This window comes from Prinia subflava, chromosome 12 (genome assembly GCF_021018805.1).
Source record: "Prinia subflava isolate CZ2003 ecotype Zambia chromosome 12, Cam_Psub_1.2, whole genome shotgun sequence".
In the NCBI taxonomy this organism is placed as follows: Eukaryota; Metazoa; Chordata; class Aves; order Passeriformes; family Cisticolidae; genus Prinia; species Prinia subflava.
This window is the reverse complement of record NC_086258.1, coordinates 8,210,134-8,231,525: the sequence shown is the minus strand read 5'-3', so window position 1 is coordinate 8,231,525 and position 21,392 is coordinate 8,210,134. Positions and strand designations below refer to the sequence as shown.

The 21,392-nt window shown below is 49.5% G+C and overlaps 1 protein-coding gene across 3 annotated transcripts in view; it reads right to left on the bottom strand.

Moving 5' to 3' along the window:
• Nucleotides 1-21,392, bottom strand: part of COL5A1 (collagen type V alpha 1 chain) — a 148,906-nt gene that overhangs the window by 93,195 nt on the left and 34,319 nt on the right. For 2 of the 3 annotated variants that reach the window (XM_063409693.1, XM_063409692.1), the window contains exons 2-4: nucleotides 20,708-20,875; nucleotides 14,337-14,550; nucleotides 13,606-13,768 (exon numbers count right to left, since the gene is read on the bottom strand). In XM_063409693.1, coding sequence (XP_063265763.1) covers nucleotides 13,606-13,768; nucleotides 14,337-14,550; nucleotides 20,708-20,875 — 545 coding nt within the window. Of the gene's footprint in view, nucleotides 1-13,605; nucleotides 13,769-14,336; nucleotides 14,551-20,707; nucleotides 20,876-21,392 lie in introns of those variants that run through there. The other variant, XM_063409694.1, reaches the window with a different exon arrangement.

Below are 21,392 nucleotides of genomic sequence, written 5' to 3'. Positions count from 1 at the left end.
CCACGAGGCAGCTCCCTCCTCTCATGAATTCATTAGGACAGCACTGCATTTTTGGGGTGTTTTCCCCCCAAAATCAAGCCCTGGGTGATCCCTCCGTGCAGGTGTGTCCATCTGTCCCGACAATTCTTCCATCTGATGGCTGATTTCAATCCCTTGTGGCAGGGGAAAGAGGCTCGGGATAATTAAACTGCTATAAACGTCATGGAAACAGGAAAAGAGCTCACCCCAGAGCGTCTGATCACACCCAGGCACGCACCAAACCTCTCTTTAATGTCCCCACCACCCCTTTCATGTCCCCACCAGAAGCTGAGGCAACCACCAGACACAAATTAGAAGGAATCCAAGCCTGGCTAATCCCAGAGCATCTCTGAGCTTCCCAATGCCCACAGCTGCTGGAAAAAGAATGAGCTGGGGCACCACAAAATGAGCAGTTTTCCTTGCCTTTCTGCCTATCCATGGGAAAAAAAAAAAACCCAAAAAAACCCATTCTCCTCAATTTTCCAGCCCCAAGACAGAGGGAGGAGGAAAGGGAAACTGTCCAGGTCTCAGCTAAGCCGGGTTCCAGAGGGATCCAGCAGATCCCAAGGGTTTGTGGATTCCTGGCAGCAGGTCCAGGCTGGCACTGCCACCCAGGTGACCCCAGCTGAGATTTTCCAGCTCCTCCTCCACCTGCACCACACACTTGGAATGGCTCCTACCCCTCCAAACTCTCCTTGCAGTTATTTTTACACAGCAGCCCGGCACTCTGTGATTTCTGCCTTCAAACTCCTCATTTGGTGCCTCCAAATCAGCATTTCTGCCGTTCTACACACAAATTACAGCCCTAAGAATAGAGGCCCCACAATCACCGTGTGCTGTCACTGCTTTGACATCCAGACCTTCGTGGTGTGGTCCCTGAACAGCTGGTTTTATCCTCCCCTTCCAGAGGAGAAATTCCTAGTGGAAATCCAAAGGATAACTTTGAAAGGAATCCTTCAAAAGCTCCTCAAAAGTGAGTTTTTAGGGTTTTTTTTTTAAATCAAGGCACCCTCCATCTGTTTATAATATTAATCCCACCCGCTATGAGGGAGGGATTAATATTATAAATATTATATATATAATATATATAATATTAATATTATAAATATTATGTATGAGGGACTTCATAGCAAGAAATCCCTCAAAACCCCCAAATTTATCCCTCAGACACCCCTCCAGAATTCAGACATGGGGTTTTTTTACCTTTTCTTTACGTTATTCTCTATTCCAGAGCTTTCACAAAACCACCAGTGTGAAAAACCCCCTCAGCAGCAGTTTTTCCAGCAGTTCCTTCCCATTATTTTCCAACAGGAGCTGATTTGGCTCAGGTACATTCACACGGAGTGGTTTTGTTCCCTAATTGAAGCATCAAGTCAGATTATGCTTCTGAAGCAGCAAATGAGACTATTCACCAAAGAAAAATCTCTTTATCCTTGCTCAAAACGTTTGCTTGCCCGGATATGCTTACGCAGGATAACTCAGGGAGCACCCAAAAATGAGATTTTGCAATTTTAGCCTCATCTTGACAGTCAGGAAAAGAAATTTCCGTGCAGGGACAAAGCAATGGGACAGGGTGACACGGTGGTGCTGTCCCCAAGAGCCACCCTCAGTGTCCCATGGGCCATGCAAGGTTGAATCCCATGGACAGCATCCCAAAAAAACCTCATTTAGACCCTCTGGAGAGCTGCATTAAACCATGGCCTGCACACTGTGGGAGGCATTCACATAAAGGACGAGAGGGTCAGCCTGACCTTCAGTGTCCAGCGTGGAAATTTCAAAAAAAAAATGAAAAGGGAAAGAAAAATCCCACAAAAGCCCAGCCCGGGCCTGTGGGAGCTGAATGGGGCCAAATGAATGGCTGGCATTGTGTGCCCCAGCCCTGAACTGGCACTGAACTGGGATGGGATGGGAGAGGATGGGGCCAGAGCAGCTCTGAAAGGATCCCCTGGTTTTGTTTGGGGTACCCCGAGTGAGCTCACGCTCAATGCCAGGCTCAAAATGAGATTTTTCTCCGTTTTCCTCATCCCACTCATTAGGGATCCCTGGATGAGAGCCAAGGTCACATTCCCCGTGTCCTCCTCTGCTCCCTCAGCTCCAGGTGGCCTGGGCTGTGCCACCGCTGTGCAGGTGCTGCTGTCACCTTACACAGGTGACATCCCCGCCCTGGCAGGGCTCAGGCAGCCCCACAGCCGGGCTGCTGTCCCAGCACAGCCCCGGGTCCGAGCAGAGCCCCGTTATCCAGGATTTCCATGGAACTGCTGTCCCAGCACAGCCCCGGGTCCGAGCAGAGCCCCGTTATCCAGAATTTCCATGGAATTGCTGTCCCCAGCACAGCCCAGGGTCTGAGCAGAGCCCCGTTATCCAGGATTTCCATGGAACTGCTGTCCCAGCACAGCCCAGGGTCCGAGCAGAGCCCCGTTATCCAGGATTTCCATGGAACTGCTGTCCCCAGTACAGCCCCGTTATCCAGGATTTCCATGGAACTGCTGTCCCCAGCCCAGCCCAGGGTCTGAGCACAGCCCTGTTATCCAGGATTTCCATGGAACTGCTGTCCCCAGCACAGGATCCGAGCACAGCCCCGTTATCCAGGATTTCCATGGCTTTCCATGGAACTGCTGTCCCAGCACAGCCCAGAATCTGAGCAGAGCCCCATTATCCAGGATTTCCATGGTTTTCCATGGAATTGCTGTCCCCAGCACAGCCCAGGATCCGAGCACAGCCCTGTTATCCAGGATTTCCATGGAATTGCTGTCCCCAGCACAGCCCAGGATCCGAGCACAGCCCCGTTATCCAGGATTTCCATGGAATTGCTGTCCCCAGCACAGCCCAGGGTCCGAGCACAGCCCCGTTATCCAGGATTTCCATGGAACTGCTGTCCCAGCACAGCCCAGGGTCCGAGCAGAGCCCCATTATCCAGGATTTCCATGGAACTGCTGTCCCAGCACAGCCCAGGGTCCGAGCAGAGCCCCATTATCCAGGATTTCCATGGAACTGCTGTCCCCAGCACAGCCCAGGGTCTGAGCACAGCCCTGTTATCCAGGATTTCCATGGCTTTCCATGGAACGGCTGTCCCCAGCACAGCCCCATTATCCAGGATTTCCATGGCTTTCCATGGAACTGCTGTCCCCAGCACAGGATCCGAGCACAGCCCCGTTATCCAGGATTTCCATGGAACTGCTGTCCCCAGCCCAGGATCCAAGCACAGCCCCGCTATCCCGGCTTTCCATGGAACTGCAGAGCTCTCCTGGGAGAGTAGGTGACCCTACAAGAGCTCCCAGCCACCCCAGACCCGAGGCTGCCCAGCCCCTCACTCCTTCAGACCTCCCCACACTCCCCAATTCCTGATTTCCTCCCCCATTCCGCTCCGTGCTGCCTTTCTCCCACCCCAAACTCCATCTCTCCCTGATGTCACCTCCTCACCCAGGCCCTGCTCACACCATTCCAAGTTTCCCCTCTCCCTCCAAATCAAACAATCAGCCAATAACCCGGAGCTGCAGGGCTGGCTTTTTCCTGGAGGAGTTCTTTTTCCATGACATATGTGTGAACCATCAGGGATGGTTTAAAAACAGATTCCCCCTCATTACAAGCACGGCACAAAGCTGCTCCTTTGTGTCTTCCCCTCTCTGCACCATTCCCTGGCTCTGGTTTCACGCTGATTTATTTCCCTTTCATCACTGGGAAATCGGGAATTCTGCTGCCACAGGAGGATGGATACCCCAGTGGGTTGTGAGGGGGGTTTTTCACAGTGGAGAAAGTGGAGTGAAGCAAAGCTTTGGGATTGAGTTACTCATTTAGAACTCACAGAGCCAAAGTGGAGGCACTTGCTCGGGTTTTAATGTGAAAAAAAAGGGTGGCAGGGTCTGCCTGGGAGGTGTTGATCCCAAAAATCCAGAGGGTTTCACTCCCACCTCTGTCCACAGCGGATGGGGGATGCAAAGGAGAGGATTTGGGGAACAGGAGAGGCTGCAGGAGCAGCTGCTCTTTGGACAGAAAGGGAGGGGGCAGGAAAGAAATCCCGAGACCGCAGAATGGATGGGGATGGAAGAGACCTTAAAGGTGCTCCAGCTCCACCAGGGCTCCCTCCCAGTGCCACAGGGCGGGTCTGGGATTCCAGAGCACACCAGGGCTCCCCACTCCCACCCAAAGGCAGCTGGAGCCTCCTCAGCTACCCCAAACTGGCTTTTACTCCATGGGGTATTTTTTTTCCCTCAGAGCCAAACCAATCTGGAAGTGGAGCTGCTGTTTCCTCAGCCCCACAGACAGATTTCCACCCCAGATCCACCCTGAGCTCTCCTCCACACCACGGTGGCTCAGGATCAGGGGGTTCTGTGTGCACAGAGGTTTTCATCAGCTCCTGGAACGTTTTCTGCCCCGGGAGGTGAACACAGAATCCAGGTTTTATGGATTAAAGGAAAAACAGACCTGGCTGCCAAAGTTATCTGGGGCTAGGAGTGGGATTACACCCCTCGGCGTGGGGAGGTCTGCTGACACACTCAGAAAATCGAACTGGACACCAAATTTTGCTTGGAAAAGGATTTTCCTGCATCTGGCTGGTGACAATCACCCAAGCATGGAGCAGGGACCACCCGAGGAGGGGGTTTTGTGCAGGTTCCTGCTAATTCCCACCACTGCTGGAAATTTGGCTGCTCAGGAAAGAGCTGGGAAGGGAAAGCTGAGCTGGTGTGCAAACATGGGTGTGACACCTCTCCTCCACACACCTTTCTCCCTCTCCTTCCAGGGAACTAAAATGTGCCTTTTGCTAATGTTCACACCCCAAAGTGTTTTTTTCAATTGGGTTTTTATTATCTGTCCATGAAAAATGATTTGGGTTTATTCCATGCAGCATCTGCCACCTCAAATTCAGCACTAAAAAAATATAAAACCTTGGAGTTGGACTTGGATGATCTTTGGAGAAAGCTGATCATTCCAGCTCAGGGTATTCTGTGATATTTTAGGTATAAAAAATGCTGAGTTCCATGAAATATTGCCCCAAATTCTCATCCCAAGGAAGAGAGCTGGGCTTGTGCAGCCTGGGGCCTGAAATAAGGTGGGAAATGCATCCCAGGAATGAGGTTCTCCAAAGCAAACCCATGGAAGAACAGGACTGGATGCAGTGGAGGCTGAGCATCCCTAGAGCTCGGAATTTTCTATTCTGAGTATCCCCAGTCTGGATTTCACCTCAGATCTCACCCCTCGGAGCATCCCCAGCCCAAATTTCACCGCTCTGAGCAGCAAGCTGCGAGCAGGTCAAACAAAACCTGCAGATAAATTTGTTCCTGCAGATTTAGGAGAGCCTTGAAGTATCTGCAGCCGTTCCAGCACAGAGAACAGCGCCCAAAAGTCACTTTGAGCACTGATTTCCCCCACACTTTCCCCTGCAGTGGCCAAAGCTCTGTTTGTTCAAGCAGGTCTGACCTGCTGAACCCCAGCCAGCGCTGGCTGCGTGTGCACAACAACCAGCCCACGGTCAGGGACTTCTTTTTTCCATGTTCTTGCAGGGGATAGAAAACTCCCTGACACCCCAATCCCCATCCAACCTTCTGCATAAATCATTAGGAATCCCCTCTTCCAGCTCCCATCCCGGGGGGATGTGTTATTGGGAATGTTTCCATCTCGGCTCTGTCAGGGTGAGCACTACACCTGCACGCTGGGGATGTCTGGAGTGGGCTTGGATTTTCCTCTGGGTTTTGGCAGCCAGCCCAGACTGCCTCCAAAAAGAAAAAAAAAAAGAAAAAAAGGAATAGAAAGAGCTCACCATGTGTGAGGAACATGTGTTTCATTTGTTGGGGCCTGGGTGACGAGGGAAGGGGGTGAACATGGAGTCAGCCCAGAGGTTTTTAGGTTGGGAAGGGTTTTTGTTCTGTCCTGGTGCAGGGAAACCTCGCTCAGAGAAGTAGCAAAAGGCAGGAAAACAGCAAAAAAAAGATCGAAATGGCAGAGGAGCAGTGGCTTGAACACCACCAGGTTGACAAGGACACAAACCCTGAGCAGCCTCATCATCCTCTTCCTCCAGCTCCTGGGGTTTGGCTCAGCTGAGCCTTTACTTCCTACAAATTCACTGCAACAATCCAAACCCACCCACCCTTGTGTAAATACAAAAGGATTTTTTCTTATTTCCAGGCTTCTGCTGTAAAAAATTAACTTTGGTGCAAATAGGACTAATTGGTGAATAACCTCCCAGGCAGAACGAGGTTCCCAAGGGAGCAGGGAAGGGGAACAGGCCCTGGTTGGGGCCAGGGCGCCCTGTCACGCTCTGCTCCCAAAAATCCCTTTTCCATCTTGCTCAGGGATGCTGCCAAAAACCTTCAGCTGGAAACTTCTCCCCCAAAGCACAAGGATTTGGCTTTTCCTCGCTGCTCGAGCTGAGGAAAAATCACCTTTCCCAAACACATCCATTTGCTGTTCCTTCCCAAATCCCTTTGTGGTGCTTTTCCTGCCCCTGAAACTCCATCCCTGTCCACAGCAGCCCTGCAAACCTTGGAATGATGTCACTGGAGAGAGCAGCAGCTTTCCAGCATTACATCAGCCTGTCTGGGCTCAGCAATCTGCCTCCTGCTCCTCAGACTTTCCATGGAAGAAATTCATCCCCCTCCTCCCTCCTCCCATCCGAGGAGTGGGGGGAAGCAAATTCCAAAGGAAGAGAAATGACCCCGAAACCTCCGAGCATCCATCACCCCAAAGGAGCCCGGGGCTGCTGCCTGCCAGCACTGAGAGTGAAAACTCTGCCAGGGGGTGTCAGGAACAGCCAGACACGGCTCCCCAAACCCCACAGAGTCCCTGGGGAGGATGGAAATCGCTCCCAAGGATGGGTTTTGCTTCCCTGAGATTGGTTTTCCTCTGTTTTTTTTTTTTTGTCCCATTCTGCAGGAGGGACTCCAGGCCAGGGACAGGGGACACGAGGTGCCTGTCCCCTCCAGGCCAGGGACAGGGGACACGAGGTGCCTGTCCCCTCCAGGCCAGGGACAGGGGACACGAGGTGCCTGTCCCCTCCAGGCCAGGGACAGGGGACACGAGGTGCCTGTCCCCTCCAGGCCAGGGACAGGGGACACGAGGTGCCTGTCCCCTCCAGGCCAGCAGGGATGGGGAGCCCTGCAGCCCCTCTGCCCACGGCAGATCCTGATTTCCCCTCAGCATCCTTGCCCATTCCCTTTGGAAAACGCTCCTCCAAACCCTGCGGGAGCCCCTGGTACCCAACCAAGCTGCAAACTGCTTCTTTGAGGAATAATATTAAAAAAAAAGCTGATTTTCCACTGGCACATCCCAGCTACAGTGAGCAGGAGCAGCAGGACGTCAGCGGTTCCTCAGGGATGAGGTCCCACGTGGGATTTCCCAGAGGACATTAATCCTGGATTTCCAGGCTTAAGTGCCCCATTTCCTCAGCATTTCCCACCCTTTGCCAACAAAACCCTCAACAGTGCCACCCTAGGCCAGGAACTGCCCAAATCACGGAATTCCAGACTGGTTTGGGTTGGGAGCAACATTAAAAATTCATCTTTTCCATCTCTGGTGGTAGCAAAGGCACCTCCTAAAACCAGGCCTTAAATCTGGACAAACCCTAAGACCACGCAGCTTCCTAAGGCTGATGTTTCACTTGGCACTGTGGAAAGATAAATGATAGGCTGCAGGAGTGTTTGAGACATCAATAAAAGCACTTTTATGATCTGTTTGAACAATAAAGTGCTTTGTAAGCTATCAGAGGCCCGCAGGCATTCGATACCAGCAAACTGCACTAATTACCCACACATGCCAACACAGTTGCTTTGACAGTTTATGAAATGGAATTTACCACTGACCAAAGAAAAAAAAGACAAATAATCCACGGAAAAAAACAACCAAAAAAAAAAAAGAATTCTCTAAAAAATAATCCTAAAAAAAAAGTTTATTTTGTAATCATGACTAACGAGGCTCCATCATTGCAGGCAAGGCTGACCCAGTCACCAAGCTTGAGAGCAGGCCAGATGGCTGAACCTGCAATTACCCAGGCGAAATGGAAAACAAGAGCTTCAGCAGAGTGTATGCAAACAATCCTGCTGATGTTTCCAGCCAGGCTCTCACTTTCCTCGCTGGCACCTGGCACTGAGGGGTCACAGGAGCCAGCGCCACTTTGGGGTAGAAATGAAAGCTCAGAGTCGATTTTACAAGCTGGTTTGCAATTCTTATTCTGGCCCGGGTGCTGCCGCTCCCTCCCTGATCAAACCAGGTGACGTCCCTGGGCACCTGTGTAAGGTGATGCTGTGGCTGAGGCGTTGCCAAAATGGGGCCAAATTTCACATTTTTGATCAGATCTGCATCGCTTGGACTCCGGCACCGAAAACCTCCCCGTTAACTGCAAACCCATCCAGAGGTATAATCCTCAATAATTGCAGACATTTTCTAGACAGCACTGCTCTCCTGGAAGAGCCCAGAGCTGTGATTTAATCCATATGTCTCAAGTGCACCATTTTAAAGAGGATCCTTTGGAAAAAAAAAAAATTAAAAAAAAAGGAGGCAAAGCAGAAGGAATGACGAGAAAACCAGCGAGCAAACGGAGAATTATTAGGAGACTGGGGAAAGCTACAGACATCTTCAATAAAGATCCCTAAATGCTGGCTCAGGAGGTTTTATTTTCCATCCTCTCACGCCGTGGTATATGGTGGTGGTGTAAAACATCCCCTCTCTGCACTCCCTGAAAGAGTCCGCAGCAGAGGAGGTGAAATCAGATTTGGCAGGGCCAGCAGAGCAGGCAGCCAGCTCTGTAAATTCCCTGCCTTCAGCAGCCTGCCAAGGCAGGCAGGGAGAAATGGGAACACGGTGCATCCCGACAGACAAACACAGGTTAGTAAGAAAATGCTCATTTTTAAAAGGGTTTTTTACAAGTTGAACAAAAACTTCATCAGTCTGAGCTTTCCCTGCTCCCTCCTGAGCCTCAGAGCTTGATAGGTCCAACCCTGAGCTCATGGGGAGTTCTGGGGGTGCTGCTGCTTTGAAAATCACAAAATCTCAGATTATTTAGGTGGGGAAAGGCTCCAAGGTCGAGTCCAGGCTGTGCCTGATCCCCACCTTGTCACAAACCCTGAGTGCCACATCCAGGGGTTTCTTGGACACCTCCAGGGATGGGGACTCCAAACCTCCCTGGGCAGCCCCTTCCCAATGCCTGACCCTCATTTCCATGAAGAAATTCCTCCTAAATCAGGGAATTTCTTGCTTCCCCTCTACCAAAAGTGTTCCCCCATACCCTGGCACTGCTGCTGAGGTTTGCACAGGACCCTGCTGCCACCAGGAACAGCCAAGACAGAGGTGCTGGGGCAAAATTGAGTCTAAATGTGAATTAGACGTGGATTTACACCTGAGGCTCCTGTGGTTTGTCCCTGGGAGCTGAGAAAGTCTAACTTCAATCATCCCCAGTTTCTCCAAGTTCACTGCACCCCAGCACATCAATCCTGGCAGGGGAGAGAGAGTAAATCTCCTCCTGGAGCACCCAGAGCTGTTTGATGTGCTAACACCACATCTGCCTGCAAGAGGAGGCTCTGAAACTTCTCCATCCCCAAAACCAGCAAAAACCACCACAAAATGCACCCACAGGTACAAAAATGTCCTTTTATTTCTACCCCTTCCACTGAAGCAAAAGCTTTTGATCCAAGCTCAGAGTAAAATAACCTACAAAACCTTGAAAATAAGAGCACTTCCCAGAGATGAAAACAGTGTGGGGAGGGAGTGAAATGAAACCTGGGATTATCAAGCGCAGGGATAATTGTTTTGTTTTTTTAAAGTGTAAACAAGGCCAAAGATGAAAAGAAAAGTGACATTTCAACCCCAAGAGCACCTGAAGGGCGCCAATGTCTGGGCTGTGTCTGCCCTGCTTTGTCCTGTGCTGCCTTGGAACTCTCAGCAGCCCTAAGAGCACCTCTGGCACCCTGCCCGGCCTCTCTGGCTCATCCCAAATTGCTTTCCCTCCGTTTCTGATGGCTTGATTTCACCCCTGGTCTTCAGAAAAACAAACAAACCAAAAGAAAAATCACAAAGGAGGAGAGGAAATCAAAAGCAGCATCTTTCAGCACCCTCCAGGGTGCTGTGTCCCATCCCAGGACTGGCTTTGGCACCAGTTTTGTCAGCCCCTCCTGGCCACAGGTGCTGAGATCAGAAGGATTCACTTTTTTTTGGGTTTTACAGCACCAACTACAGCACTGAGACACAGTTATGGCTCTCAGCTGCACAAAATTAACTCCTCCTGTCCTCTAAAGGAGCCAAAAGTGACCGTAAAAAGCAATATATTCATGCCCTGAGCTTTTCCACACGTGGGAAAAGTCAGTCCAGCCACTCCAGGCACTGCTGCAAACCAAGAGGGTCAAAACCCCACTTAACTTGTGGGACAAGGCTGCAAAATTTCACAGGGATGAACCAAAAATAATTGGCAGCAAAAGCAGTCACTCATTCCTGGGCTGTCCTCAGCAACTCTGCCAAAACTTATTCCATTTTTTACCCACGTCCACGACACAATTTAATGATGCCAACTCCAGCTCTGGAGCCAGGGGCTGTACAAGACTTTTACCAGCACATAAAAGTTGATTTGGGGTTTTGTTTTGGTTTCGTTTTGTATTTTTGTTGGTTTTTTGTTTGGCTGGTTTTGGTTTGGTGGTTTTGTTTGTTTGTTTGTTTGTTTTCTGGGTTTGGTTTTTGTGTTTTTGTTGGGTGTTTGTTTGTTTGTTTTAGGTGTTTTTGTTTGTTTTTTAAAGCCTTTCCCAAGCTTCCCCCTCTCTCAATTCCTACACTCAACCGCCAGGACTTGGTTTCTAATTTAGATTTAGATTAGAAATTTAAAGAAAAGCAAATGAAGAGGAGCAGCTTTTCCCTCTAAAACTGAGCCACATTCACATGTCTTGACTTCCCCCAGTGCTGCTGCACCGCAGAGGAAGTTTATCCCCCACCACGAGCTGGATTTTTGTCCTTTCCTCTCTCCATGTACAAAAAAACCCCGATTTTTTTGCAGTCTCATCCCCCCAGGCACAGCTGGAAACCTCCCAGCCCTGCAAGAGCCCGTCCTGCCGTTTGTAAACTCCTGTTTTGAACAGCAAACCCAGCACAGAACTCGACTTGTACAACCTGGGCTCAGCGCTTGGCCCCTCGTCAGTGCTGGGACAGAGACCCTCACAGCCTCCAGTTAATTGAATTTTAATGAGAGGAAGTCATTTTTCCACTGGAAGAATGTTTTGCTAGAGAAATATTTTGAAATTCCTCTAACCTTTCCTGCCAGGCGTTTTTAAAGTTTTTTTTTCTTTTTGCAGCAGGAGTGAGAAGTTCCCATCCGAGCTGCTCCCCTCACAACCCCAGCCAGGCCCAGCCTTTCAATAATCACAAATTTTAAAACAACCAAAAAAAAAAAAGTGTTTGGGGTTGGTTTGATTTCAGTCCTGCCACGGAGGATATGAATTCCCCCTGTTTTACAGCTCTGGTGCACAGACAGAACCAACCCCAGAGCTGTCTCCAATCTCACTCCCACCTCCCTGGGTTATTTTAATTTCCAGCAAAAGTCACAAACACATCAGAGCCCTAAAACCTCGTTAGCTGGGCTTTGCAGATTGGGTGCATCTCCTGCATGGCTCCAGCAATCCTCAGCTCTCCAGGAACACAGGAATGGAGCAGCCCAAACCCTCTGCCCATTGTTCTGAGCCTGCAGTTTCTGCTCAGCCTTGCAGAAAGGAGGAGAAAGGAGGGGCCAGAGGAAATGGAGTTGCTGAGATATGAAGGAAATTAGGTTCTAGTCCACTGCCTTCAGAAAAACTTCTTCCAGCCCAGTTAAAGCTGCTGGTGGCTTCAGTGCTGTGAGAGGAGGTGACCAAAAATAAAGGATAAACATCAGAACTAGAGGGGGTTTGTATCCATCTCGTGTAATATCAGTATATGTAAGACAAAGGAAAAAAAGTATTTTCTAATTAATCAGTTCTCATAAGTGCCAGCAAGGTCTGTGAGCTGCAGCTCACTGCCAGAACAGGCAAGAGGCTCCTTTCTACCCCAAAACTGAGCAGTCCCACAGCCCTCGGGACTTTTAAAGTTTTAAAACTCGAGATTTTTAAAGACTCTTCAGCAAGGCAGCCACGGCAAAGGGCTGGAGGAGGAGCAGGAGAACCCAGGAACCCCTGGATTCACTTCCCTCCCTGCAGAGGGATCAGCTGTCCCAAAGCCAGGTGAGCTCCAGAAGCCACCTGGGGATCCCCCAACTTTCAGGAGCGGCCATGGAAATCCTGTTGGAAATTTCCTGTTGGAAATTCCCGTTGGAAATGGAAATCCTGTTATTTTACAGAGTGCAAGTGCAGGTTTTCCATCCAGCCTGGATGTGACACCACGTCCTTCCAGTGGACCTGAGCTGCAGGAGAAGTCACCATTTTCTGTAATTTCTGTAAGTCAAAACACAGCATCCAGTGCTGAAATATTTGGCAGAACGTCCAGCTCTTGTGAAAGACACTCCAGTGCCCACTAAACCCAGCTTTTACTTTCCATTTTGATTGTTCCACTTCCCGAGGAACGTCTCTTAATTTAATACAATTTCGATATCCAGGTCTCACTGCCTAAACTGGGACTTTGGCAGATAAATTCAGCCCAGGCATTCCTGCTCCCAGATGTTGGTAATGTTAAACAGACTGGAACTTTCCCTCTGAGTGACAGCAAAATGCAGGCCTGAGCTGCCTTTGCTATGGCTCTAATTAGCCAGGGATGGGAGATATTCCCCATCCTTCTTCTGGGGAGGAGATCCAGGAGATCCAGCTCTTCCTCTAAAAAAATTCCATAAATTAAGGAGCTACAGATCAATAGGGCTTGGTTTACATCCCATTGGTGCTGATTTTAGGGAGCAATTCCAGCTCCCAAGGAAGATCAGGAATGGGGTTCTCATCCCCGGGAAAGCCTCACAAGTGCAGCAGAGCACAGAAGTTGATTTTACCAGGGAAATGCAGATATTAAACAAGATACTGAACTCTGGGAAAAGGCTTCTCCCATCTGTACCTTATATATAATGTTAATTATATATAATATAATAACCTATAAATAACGTTCTGCCTCTCTGCCTCCATCCAGGAGCTCACGGACACATCCCACCCCTCAGGAATTTGCTTTGCCACTGGAAGCAGAGTGCGGGAGGTGACAACCGAGCCACCCAAGCTGTCAAGGAGAGTCCCCTCGTGCCATGGAGCAAAAGAACCAAGAATCCACAGCCACTGAGTGGGAAAAGAGCAAATCCCCACAGCCCCAGGGTGAACTGGGACTTGAGCTGCTTCCCTCAGCCTTCGTTCACGGCCCTGCAGCTCTAAATCCCAGCGGGGATGAATGAAAACCTTGAGAGCCCTCCCCAGTTTAAATGTGCCAAAAGCTACAAAACCCCAGTCTGGAGATGGCCCAGAACCCCAGCAAGGGCTTGGGACCAGAGAACCAGAGGGGGTCACTCCACCAAGGTCCCAAATTTTCACCATGACTACAAAAAGTCAACATAAAAACTTAAAAATCACAAACAACAGCCTTCCACTGCGTAAAAAAACCCAACAAAAAATTCAAAAATAACTGGAAGCATCTCATCATCCCCGTGGAACACCTCCAGAGCTGCTCCTGGCCGTGGCTCACCTCAAAGACCTCCTCATCCAAAATCCTGGTGCCGAACACGATGATGCCGTTGACGTCGATGATGGGGTGCTCGCTCCTGTCCAGGAACTTGGTGATTTTCTTTTTGCAGTCCAGCACCAAGGTGACGTTTTTCTTCTGCACACTCAGAGCCACTCGGTGCCACCTGCGAGAACACGGCCCACAGACGTGTCAGGCACTGCCCTGGGCTTTGCAGGACAAGGCAATTATTAAAAAAATGAATTTTCAGGGGTTAATGTTGTGCGAACCTCGGTGGAAATCCTCCCTGGGCAGAGCCTAAAGGCTTGGCTGGCAAGGGAAATGCTGCTTGACAGCTTTCATCCCTCCAAATCAGGCAGGACAGGGCCAGCTCTGGCTTCAGGGAGAAGCAGGGATAAAACCATGCTCTCAACTCCCTTTTCCACCCTCTTTTCAAGCCTCAGCGTGGATTTTGCATGACAAACTGGGGGTTTTTTCGCAGCAAAATCGATGCTCCTATCCCCACAAGTACCAAACAGCAGGCCCTGACTGCTCATTTACAATCCTTACAGATGTCAAATTAATCCCCCAAAGGCCAAAATGACAGACTGGGGGCACTGTCAGCAGCCAGGGCCGTGCAAACACATTTCTATAGGCACAATTCCTATTTCACACAACGTTCAAACATGCTGGCATCGATACAAACAACGAACTGGTTTTTTTTTTTTTTCCTTGGTGCACAAAATGTCACTTACTTGCCATCTGCTAGGTTAATGCCTCTAAAGAGAGGATAGTCTTCTGGGCCTGGCTTTCCTGTATGGTCTTCATACAGGAATACAGGAGATCTACCCAACTCCACACCAATTTGCTGGATCCCTTGCTCATTGTATATTGAGATCAAGAAGGACTGACCTCCTTTCTTCGCTTTTACAGTGGTTAGAATGGAGAAGTCCTCTGGGAAGGGGGAAGCTGGAGTGGAAAAGCAAAGAGGTTAGTGAGGTTTCCTCGGAAATAAGCCCTACACAAACAGTGCTGTTGTGTGAGAACCCGTGGCTGGTTTGTCTCCAGATGTGTGCACATCAGCAGCCCTGAAAGTTTATTTAGGACCAGGTGAAAATGTGGTTTATCCCCAAATACTCTGGGGTGAAACCCCTGTGCTGGGGAAACGAAAGTTCTACAACAGTTTTTGGCTTAAATTTGCATTATTTGCGCTTCCAAAAGAAGCTCCCCTAAAGCTTTTCAGGACACAGAAACTTTCATGGGGTGCTCCAAATGAATTTTAGTTGTCAAAGAGACAGAGGGAATCAAGCATCAACACAATCTGGAAGGGTTTTATTTAAGGGAGCAGATAATTGCATCAAGGTTTGTTCATTCCAGATGAGAACAGGGAATTTCACGGTTTTGGTTTTCAGGGTTGCTGCAGACACACAAACACACACAAAAATCTGAGAAGGGAAATAAATCTGGCAATCAATAGAAATCGTGCTAATTTGTCTGCTTATTAAACAGCATCTCATTTCCTGGCTTTTTCTCCTCTCAGGAAAGAGCTGCGTGTGATCACAGGTGATTTTTGTCTTTATTTCTGCAGGGTTTGGACAATTAAAGCCATTAAAGTCTGTCAGTACAGGGTCAATCTGCAAGGCAAACACATTTGAAGTTTCAATCTGGGCATCACCCTCTCGCAGAAACCCAAACTCCTCTCCTCTCTTTGGGTTTCCCTGCCCTTCAGACTGAAAAAAAATGAGCCCAAACTGAAAATCCTGCATGCACATCCCCAACAGGGCAGCGAGAAAACCACCAGGAGAAGAACTCATAAAGATTTCTTGATCAAATTACACACAGAACCCCCTGATGCTGCATTTCAGAGCGTGGGGCTTGCAGGGAATCTCCCTGTGGAGGTCCAGGCTTTCCAAAGCCAGGGTTGCTTTGAGAAATCTTCAACCACAGCAGGGCAGGGCAGAGTGGGGCAGCCCCACGTGGGGTTTGTGACACGTGTGGCACTGGTGGCACCCAGGGAACACAGGGATCCTGCTCTGTGCAGCCAAATAAACCACAAAAACCATCCAGCCCAGTGGCCAGAGGCTGTAAATAGATTTTCTTCAGTGCTTTAGGTTTTTCCTAGATGGTATCCCGGGGGGTTTGGCCCAGGGAGGGGATGAGGAACGTGGCACTGGGGAGTTCTTGGCACCACAGCAAAGCTGGAGCTCAAACAGAGAAATCCTGAGCTCACCCTCTTCCTCTTCTGACTGGGAGGTGCTTTAATTTTTAGGAACAAAATGGTTTTAATGTATTTATCTGCCTGCAGCAGGGAAGGGGATGAGGCAGGAGCTGCATCAACACTGGGATTGCCACAGAGCAAAGGGAGAATTCTGAGGGGATAACTGAGGATACCTGTGGGGAAACACTTTGTACCAAGTTAAACCCCCTCACCTTGGGTAAATAACATTTAAAGCAGCAGAGAGGCCTCCCAGTCAGGAATTCAATGCCATTCTAGCCTGATTTATCCCCAGGACTCAGCCCTGGCTATTTGGCAAAAGCAGCACCCGATTTTGGTGCCTCCCACAGGATGCCCTGAGCTTTCTCTCCCTCCCCTGTGCACAAACCCTCCTGGAGGACTGAGCCAGGACCATACGCCTTCCTGGCTCCAATTACAGCCTACAGATTTGGGCCTTTTATGTAAAATAGTTCATGTCCAAAATTTCATTATGAGCCCACAATACAGTACCTTTCAACTCGGACAAGCTGCCAACTCATTAAAAAGCTGCTTTTAATTTTTTTTTTCATTATTATCAAAATGTCTCCATGGTGATGCGAGTTTCTCAACCCAAATAATCATAATGGATGAATTATAGCTGACATTACTCTGTTACTGCTCTGCTGTCCTGGCAAAATAACAATGCCTGCACTGTCAGAGGCAGAACTGACCCGGGCTGCCGAACGAGGGATGAAAACACATCCCCACACACACCAATACTGATAAATCCATCGGCATAAACACACCAAGCACGGAGAAAATGACCCAAATCCCTCCAAAACAATGGGGACACCCCCCCAACAAAGGCTTTGGGATGCAGCCCCCGGCTTTGATTCACTCCTCAAACGAGCTCACGCTGGGAGATGCTGCGCACCCAAAGCTCTGCTCTGGCATCCTCCTCCCACTGCTGCCCGCGAAGGCTGGGCTGGAACAGAGGCTGGGAAGAACTCGGGAAGAGGAGCCTTGGAGGAGACACCTTGGGCAGGACAAGAGCCTGGCCAGGGCTGCACCCAAGGTGGACACGAAAGGGGCACAAAATGGGCACAAAATGGACATAAAATGGACACAAAATGGACACAAAATGGGCACAAAACGGAACGAAAATGGGCACAAAATGGGCCCAAAATGGAATGAAAATGGACATAAAATGGACACAAAATGGGCCCAAAATGGAATGAAAATGGGCACAAAATGGGCACAAAATGGACATAAAATGGACACAAAATGGGCCCAAAATGGAATGAAAATGGGCACAAAATGGGCACAAAATGGGCACAAAATGGAATGAAAATGGGCACAAAATGGGCACAAAATGGGCACAAAACGGAACGAAAATGGGCACAAAATGGACCCAAAATGGACATAAAATGGACACAAAATGGGCCCAAAATGGAATGAAAATGGGCACAAAATGGGCACAAAATGGGCACAAAATGGACACAAAATGGACACAAAATGGACACAAAATGGACAAACCCTCACGAGGTCTCACACTTTGATAAGCTTTGGTCCATTTGCATATTGGGGTTTAATTGTCCAATTCCAGCCCCAGGCTGGGAGGTCCCATCCTTGTTCCTCCCTCCAGCCACCCTTGTTTGTGCTTTGGGGCTGAAAGTTGTCCTTGGTGTGCAGCAGGAGAAGGATTTGTTTTGTGTCCCTGCTGTGTGCAGAGCTGAGTGACCCTGACTGTGAGCTCAGAGCTGCACCCTGGGCACCACAGAGCCTGAAAAATACCAAAACTCAAGTTTAAGGCACCCCGTGGACAAAACCTCTCAAACTCGCAGCCCCCAGCGCTGCTGAAGCTGAAGCAGCTCCAGGGTGGGCACGGCTGAGCCCATGGGAGGCTCCACTGGATGAGCCAGAGTCAGGCTGAGCTCCTCTTTCTCGAGCACTGTGATTAAAGGCTGTGGTCCAACCTCGTGGCCTCCAAAACAGGGCAAGTTTGGAGCTCCTTCCTAACCCAGGTGTGCCCAAACACAGCCTAAACCAGAGTCCTGCTCCTGATCTGGGAGGGGTGGGAGAGCTTGAGCTGCTGGACAGCAAAAATCAGAGAAGCAGCGAGCTGATCCCGTTCCTGACACACACAGAATGAGAAAGTGGCATTTCCTGAGCCTTCACACCTTTCCTCTTCAAAGCAAAGCTGTTTTCCAGTGGTGTCACCAATTTCTGGCCTTTTCCTTCATCTGAGGAGCTCTCAGCTGTGCAATGACTTGTTCCTCTCAGGGGTGACTGTTCAAGCTCTAACAGGTTTCTGAGAAGGCAAATGACAATTGCAAATTTGATGGAAGCACACAAATGACATTTTGCTGGCTGCCACTGAAACCTTTGCCTTTCTTGCTTCTTTTTCTCTTGCTTTTTTTCCTGGAAAATCACAGATTTTGTTGGGAGGCAGGACTTCTTCAGGGAGCCAGGACAAAAAGCATCTCACGAGATTTTTTTTCAGTCTTTTGACCATGAAAAAACAAGTTTTATATATATACATACGTACACATACATCTTGCTTTGCTGGCTGTGGCAGGAGAATGCAAAGCCCATGAAATTACATCTTAGGAAGCACCAGCTTCTAATTAGCACAAAATATTCTGTACAGAGCACGTTTGCCAAGGGTGCTGTGGAGCAGGGAGGGAAAGCTCTGCTCCAACCCACCCTCCTGGTGACACAAAAGCCCTAAAACCACATTCCCCTGGGACGCTGCCCTGCAATTACTTTGTTATCTTTATCCCCTCTCTCACTTGGGAGTAGGAGCTGAAGTCACATCTTGTTAAAGAGATGAGGAAACATCCGTGGGTCTGCTGGAAAACACTGGGAGTTCTTCACTTGGCTCTTCCCCATTTCCTGAGCAAGCAGCAGAGAAGCCTCGAGGAGGATTTTGGAGTTTTTTGGAGGTTTTCAAAGTGGGACTGAGCTGCTTCAAACACCCCATGGCTGCCCAGGTGGTGACACAATGGGAAAGTTGTTCCAGAACTCCATCCAGATCTCACCCGAGGAAGATGCAAACCAAGGACTCGGTGAGGGTGAGGATAGAAAGGTGATAAGGTGTAAAAGAGACAACCAAGAAAATCTTCTGCAACACTGAATTCTTTTCTGAGATCAGCACTCAGCTCTCTGCTGGGACCAGGATTCAGTTCTGCAGTGGGACCAGGGTTCAGCTCTCTCTAGGGACCAACCAGGATTCAGTTTTCTGCAGGGACAAGGATTCAGCTTTCTTCTGGGACCAGAATTCAGTTTTCTTGTAGGACCAGAAATCAGTTTTCTTCTAGGACCAGGATTCAGTTCTCCCCTAGGACCAGGGCTCAGTTCTCCCCTTGGACAAGGATTCAGTTTTCTCCAGGGACCAGGACTCAGTTCTCCCCTGGGACCAGGGCTCAGTTCTCCGTGCCTGTGTTCCCTATGTCAGAACTGCTGTGATCCAGCCCCCTCGTTAAATAATCAGCCAGAACATTCCAGCCCTGTTTTCACACCTTCAGTTCACCAGCATTTGCTGGTTTCTGTTACATAAAAGTGACCAAGCAAGACCTCACAGCAGCTACAGAAACTACTGGCAGGCTCTTAGCTGGATATTCCACACTGGAACATTTCCTTTGAGCACTTTTCAGCTCACAGACACCAGGCCTAAATGTTTAAGTCATTTCAGGACTTGACATGAAGGGACAGGAAGGCACGACCCGTGCAGCTGGGCACACAATGACTTTATCTGTGACCAGAAGGAACTTTCCTGCCCTGGGCAGCAACAGAGACAAATTTAGAGTTTGGTTTGCCCTTCTGCAGATATTTAAACCCAGCTTTAGGCCAGACTGAGCAGCTCCTTTGCTAAAGGATGCTCATGCAGTGATGTCCAGCCTGTCACACGTTGCTCTCATCTGTCCCCACATCAGGCTCAGTTCTGAGGTGAGATCCAGCCTGTGCTCGTGCTCACCGTGGATTAAATAGAATTATTGTCACAGCAGGATAATAATGAAGGCTGGAAACAACCTCAACAGCGAGGGAAGGACAGGAGGGGAGGGTTGGGACCACATCCCCAGCCCAGCCTCGAGGTCTTCATTTGTGCCTCTGCCAGGCTGGGGCTGAGGGATGCCCGGGTTAATTAAGAAGCATTGATGGTGGCACAGCCCATTAGCTCTGATTTAGCCAATCCATTCATCCCCTCCCAAACACTGAGGGAGGACGTGTGTGCCTGCTCTGCTTCCATCCCCTCCTGCCTCCCTCACCACAAGCAGATTCCTCCTGCCAAAGCTGCCTCAGCAGAGGCACTTTTCTCCTCCAAGGCCTGATTCCAGCCCCCAGGGGAACCAGGGACACCTGGGTGCCTTGGGATTGAGGAATTCTGGTGGTGACTGCATCTCTCAGGCAGGGAGGAGTTTGGGTCCATAACTTCTTCTTACAAACACGTTTTTCCCTGAATTGATCATGCCTTGGCCTGAAAAATTCAATTCAGGCAGCAATAAAATGATCAGTGCTCCTCAAAGGCTTTGTGCCTTCCTCTAACGAGCCTCCCATCCCTTCAAACAGCTTTTCTCGGGATATGTGCTCTTGTGGGGCAGCCTGTTGTTTTTATCTGGTGATTATTTGTGTTAGGAGAGCCCCAGAACCAGCCCCCACAGGGGACAGAGCACAGCCTGGGCTCCTCTGTCCCCTCCTGGCCCTGTCCCCAGCTGGGTGTCACCTGGGACAGTGACAGAGCAGGAACTCCCCAGCCTGGCAGGGAGCAGATGTGGCACTGGCCACCTCTTCTGCAGTGACAGCAAATGCAGGGATAAAGGACTTTATTTGCTGGAAATCTGCAGCCCCCTGAAACAGCAGAACCACTGCAAAAACACTGGGGAAATGAAGGAATCAGACATTTCCACGGGACTGATGAAAAGCTGGACTCACCAGGATACAGCTGCTTTGTTGGGGCACTGAGCTGAGCATCTTTTGTTACTCTGTAAGCAACATCTGGTTCTTTTGAAGATCTTCTGCTTGTGCAAAACCCCGTGGTTTTCGTGATACCATCGGGTAAATTGTGAAAATCTAACACCTTCAAGAGGTCTGCAGGTTCAGCTGTAAAAGAGAAAAGGAGAAAGGAGAATTAGGAGAGAACAGGAGCGGCACTCCTGGGCTCCAAATCAGCCTGGGAATGCACAAATCAATCGTCACAACCTTAAACCCAGCTGAAATTTGCTTTCAGTGTGAGATTAATGCCAGGTTTGAGCTGGGACAGGGTCAAAGGCGCTGATTGAGGGCAGGGAGGAGCAGCAGATCAGCTGCTGGGGCAGAATGCACTGCCCTGCCTGTCCCAGGAGCTGGGTTATCCTGGGTGTCTTCACCCAGCATCCATCACTCAAGAACATCCTGGAAATTCAGCACCAGGCAGGAAATTCCTGATCTGAGGGAAGGGTTTTAAATCAGGGATTTTCCACCACACCAGTACAAACCTCCCCATTCTTTGGGAGAAAACACCTGAGCAAGCTTCCCTGAGGGACAGAGACTGTGCAAAATAATCAGACACAGAGTGGTTGGGATAACAGAAAAATCCACCAGGAATGTTTTAGGGTATGAGGCAAGGTGAGGAGGCAAA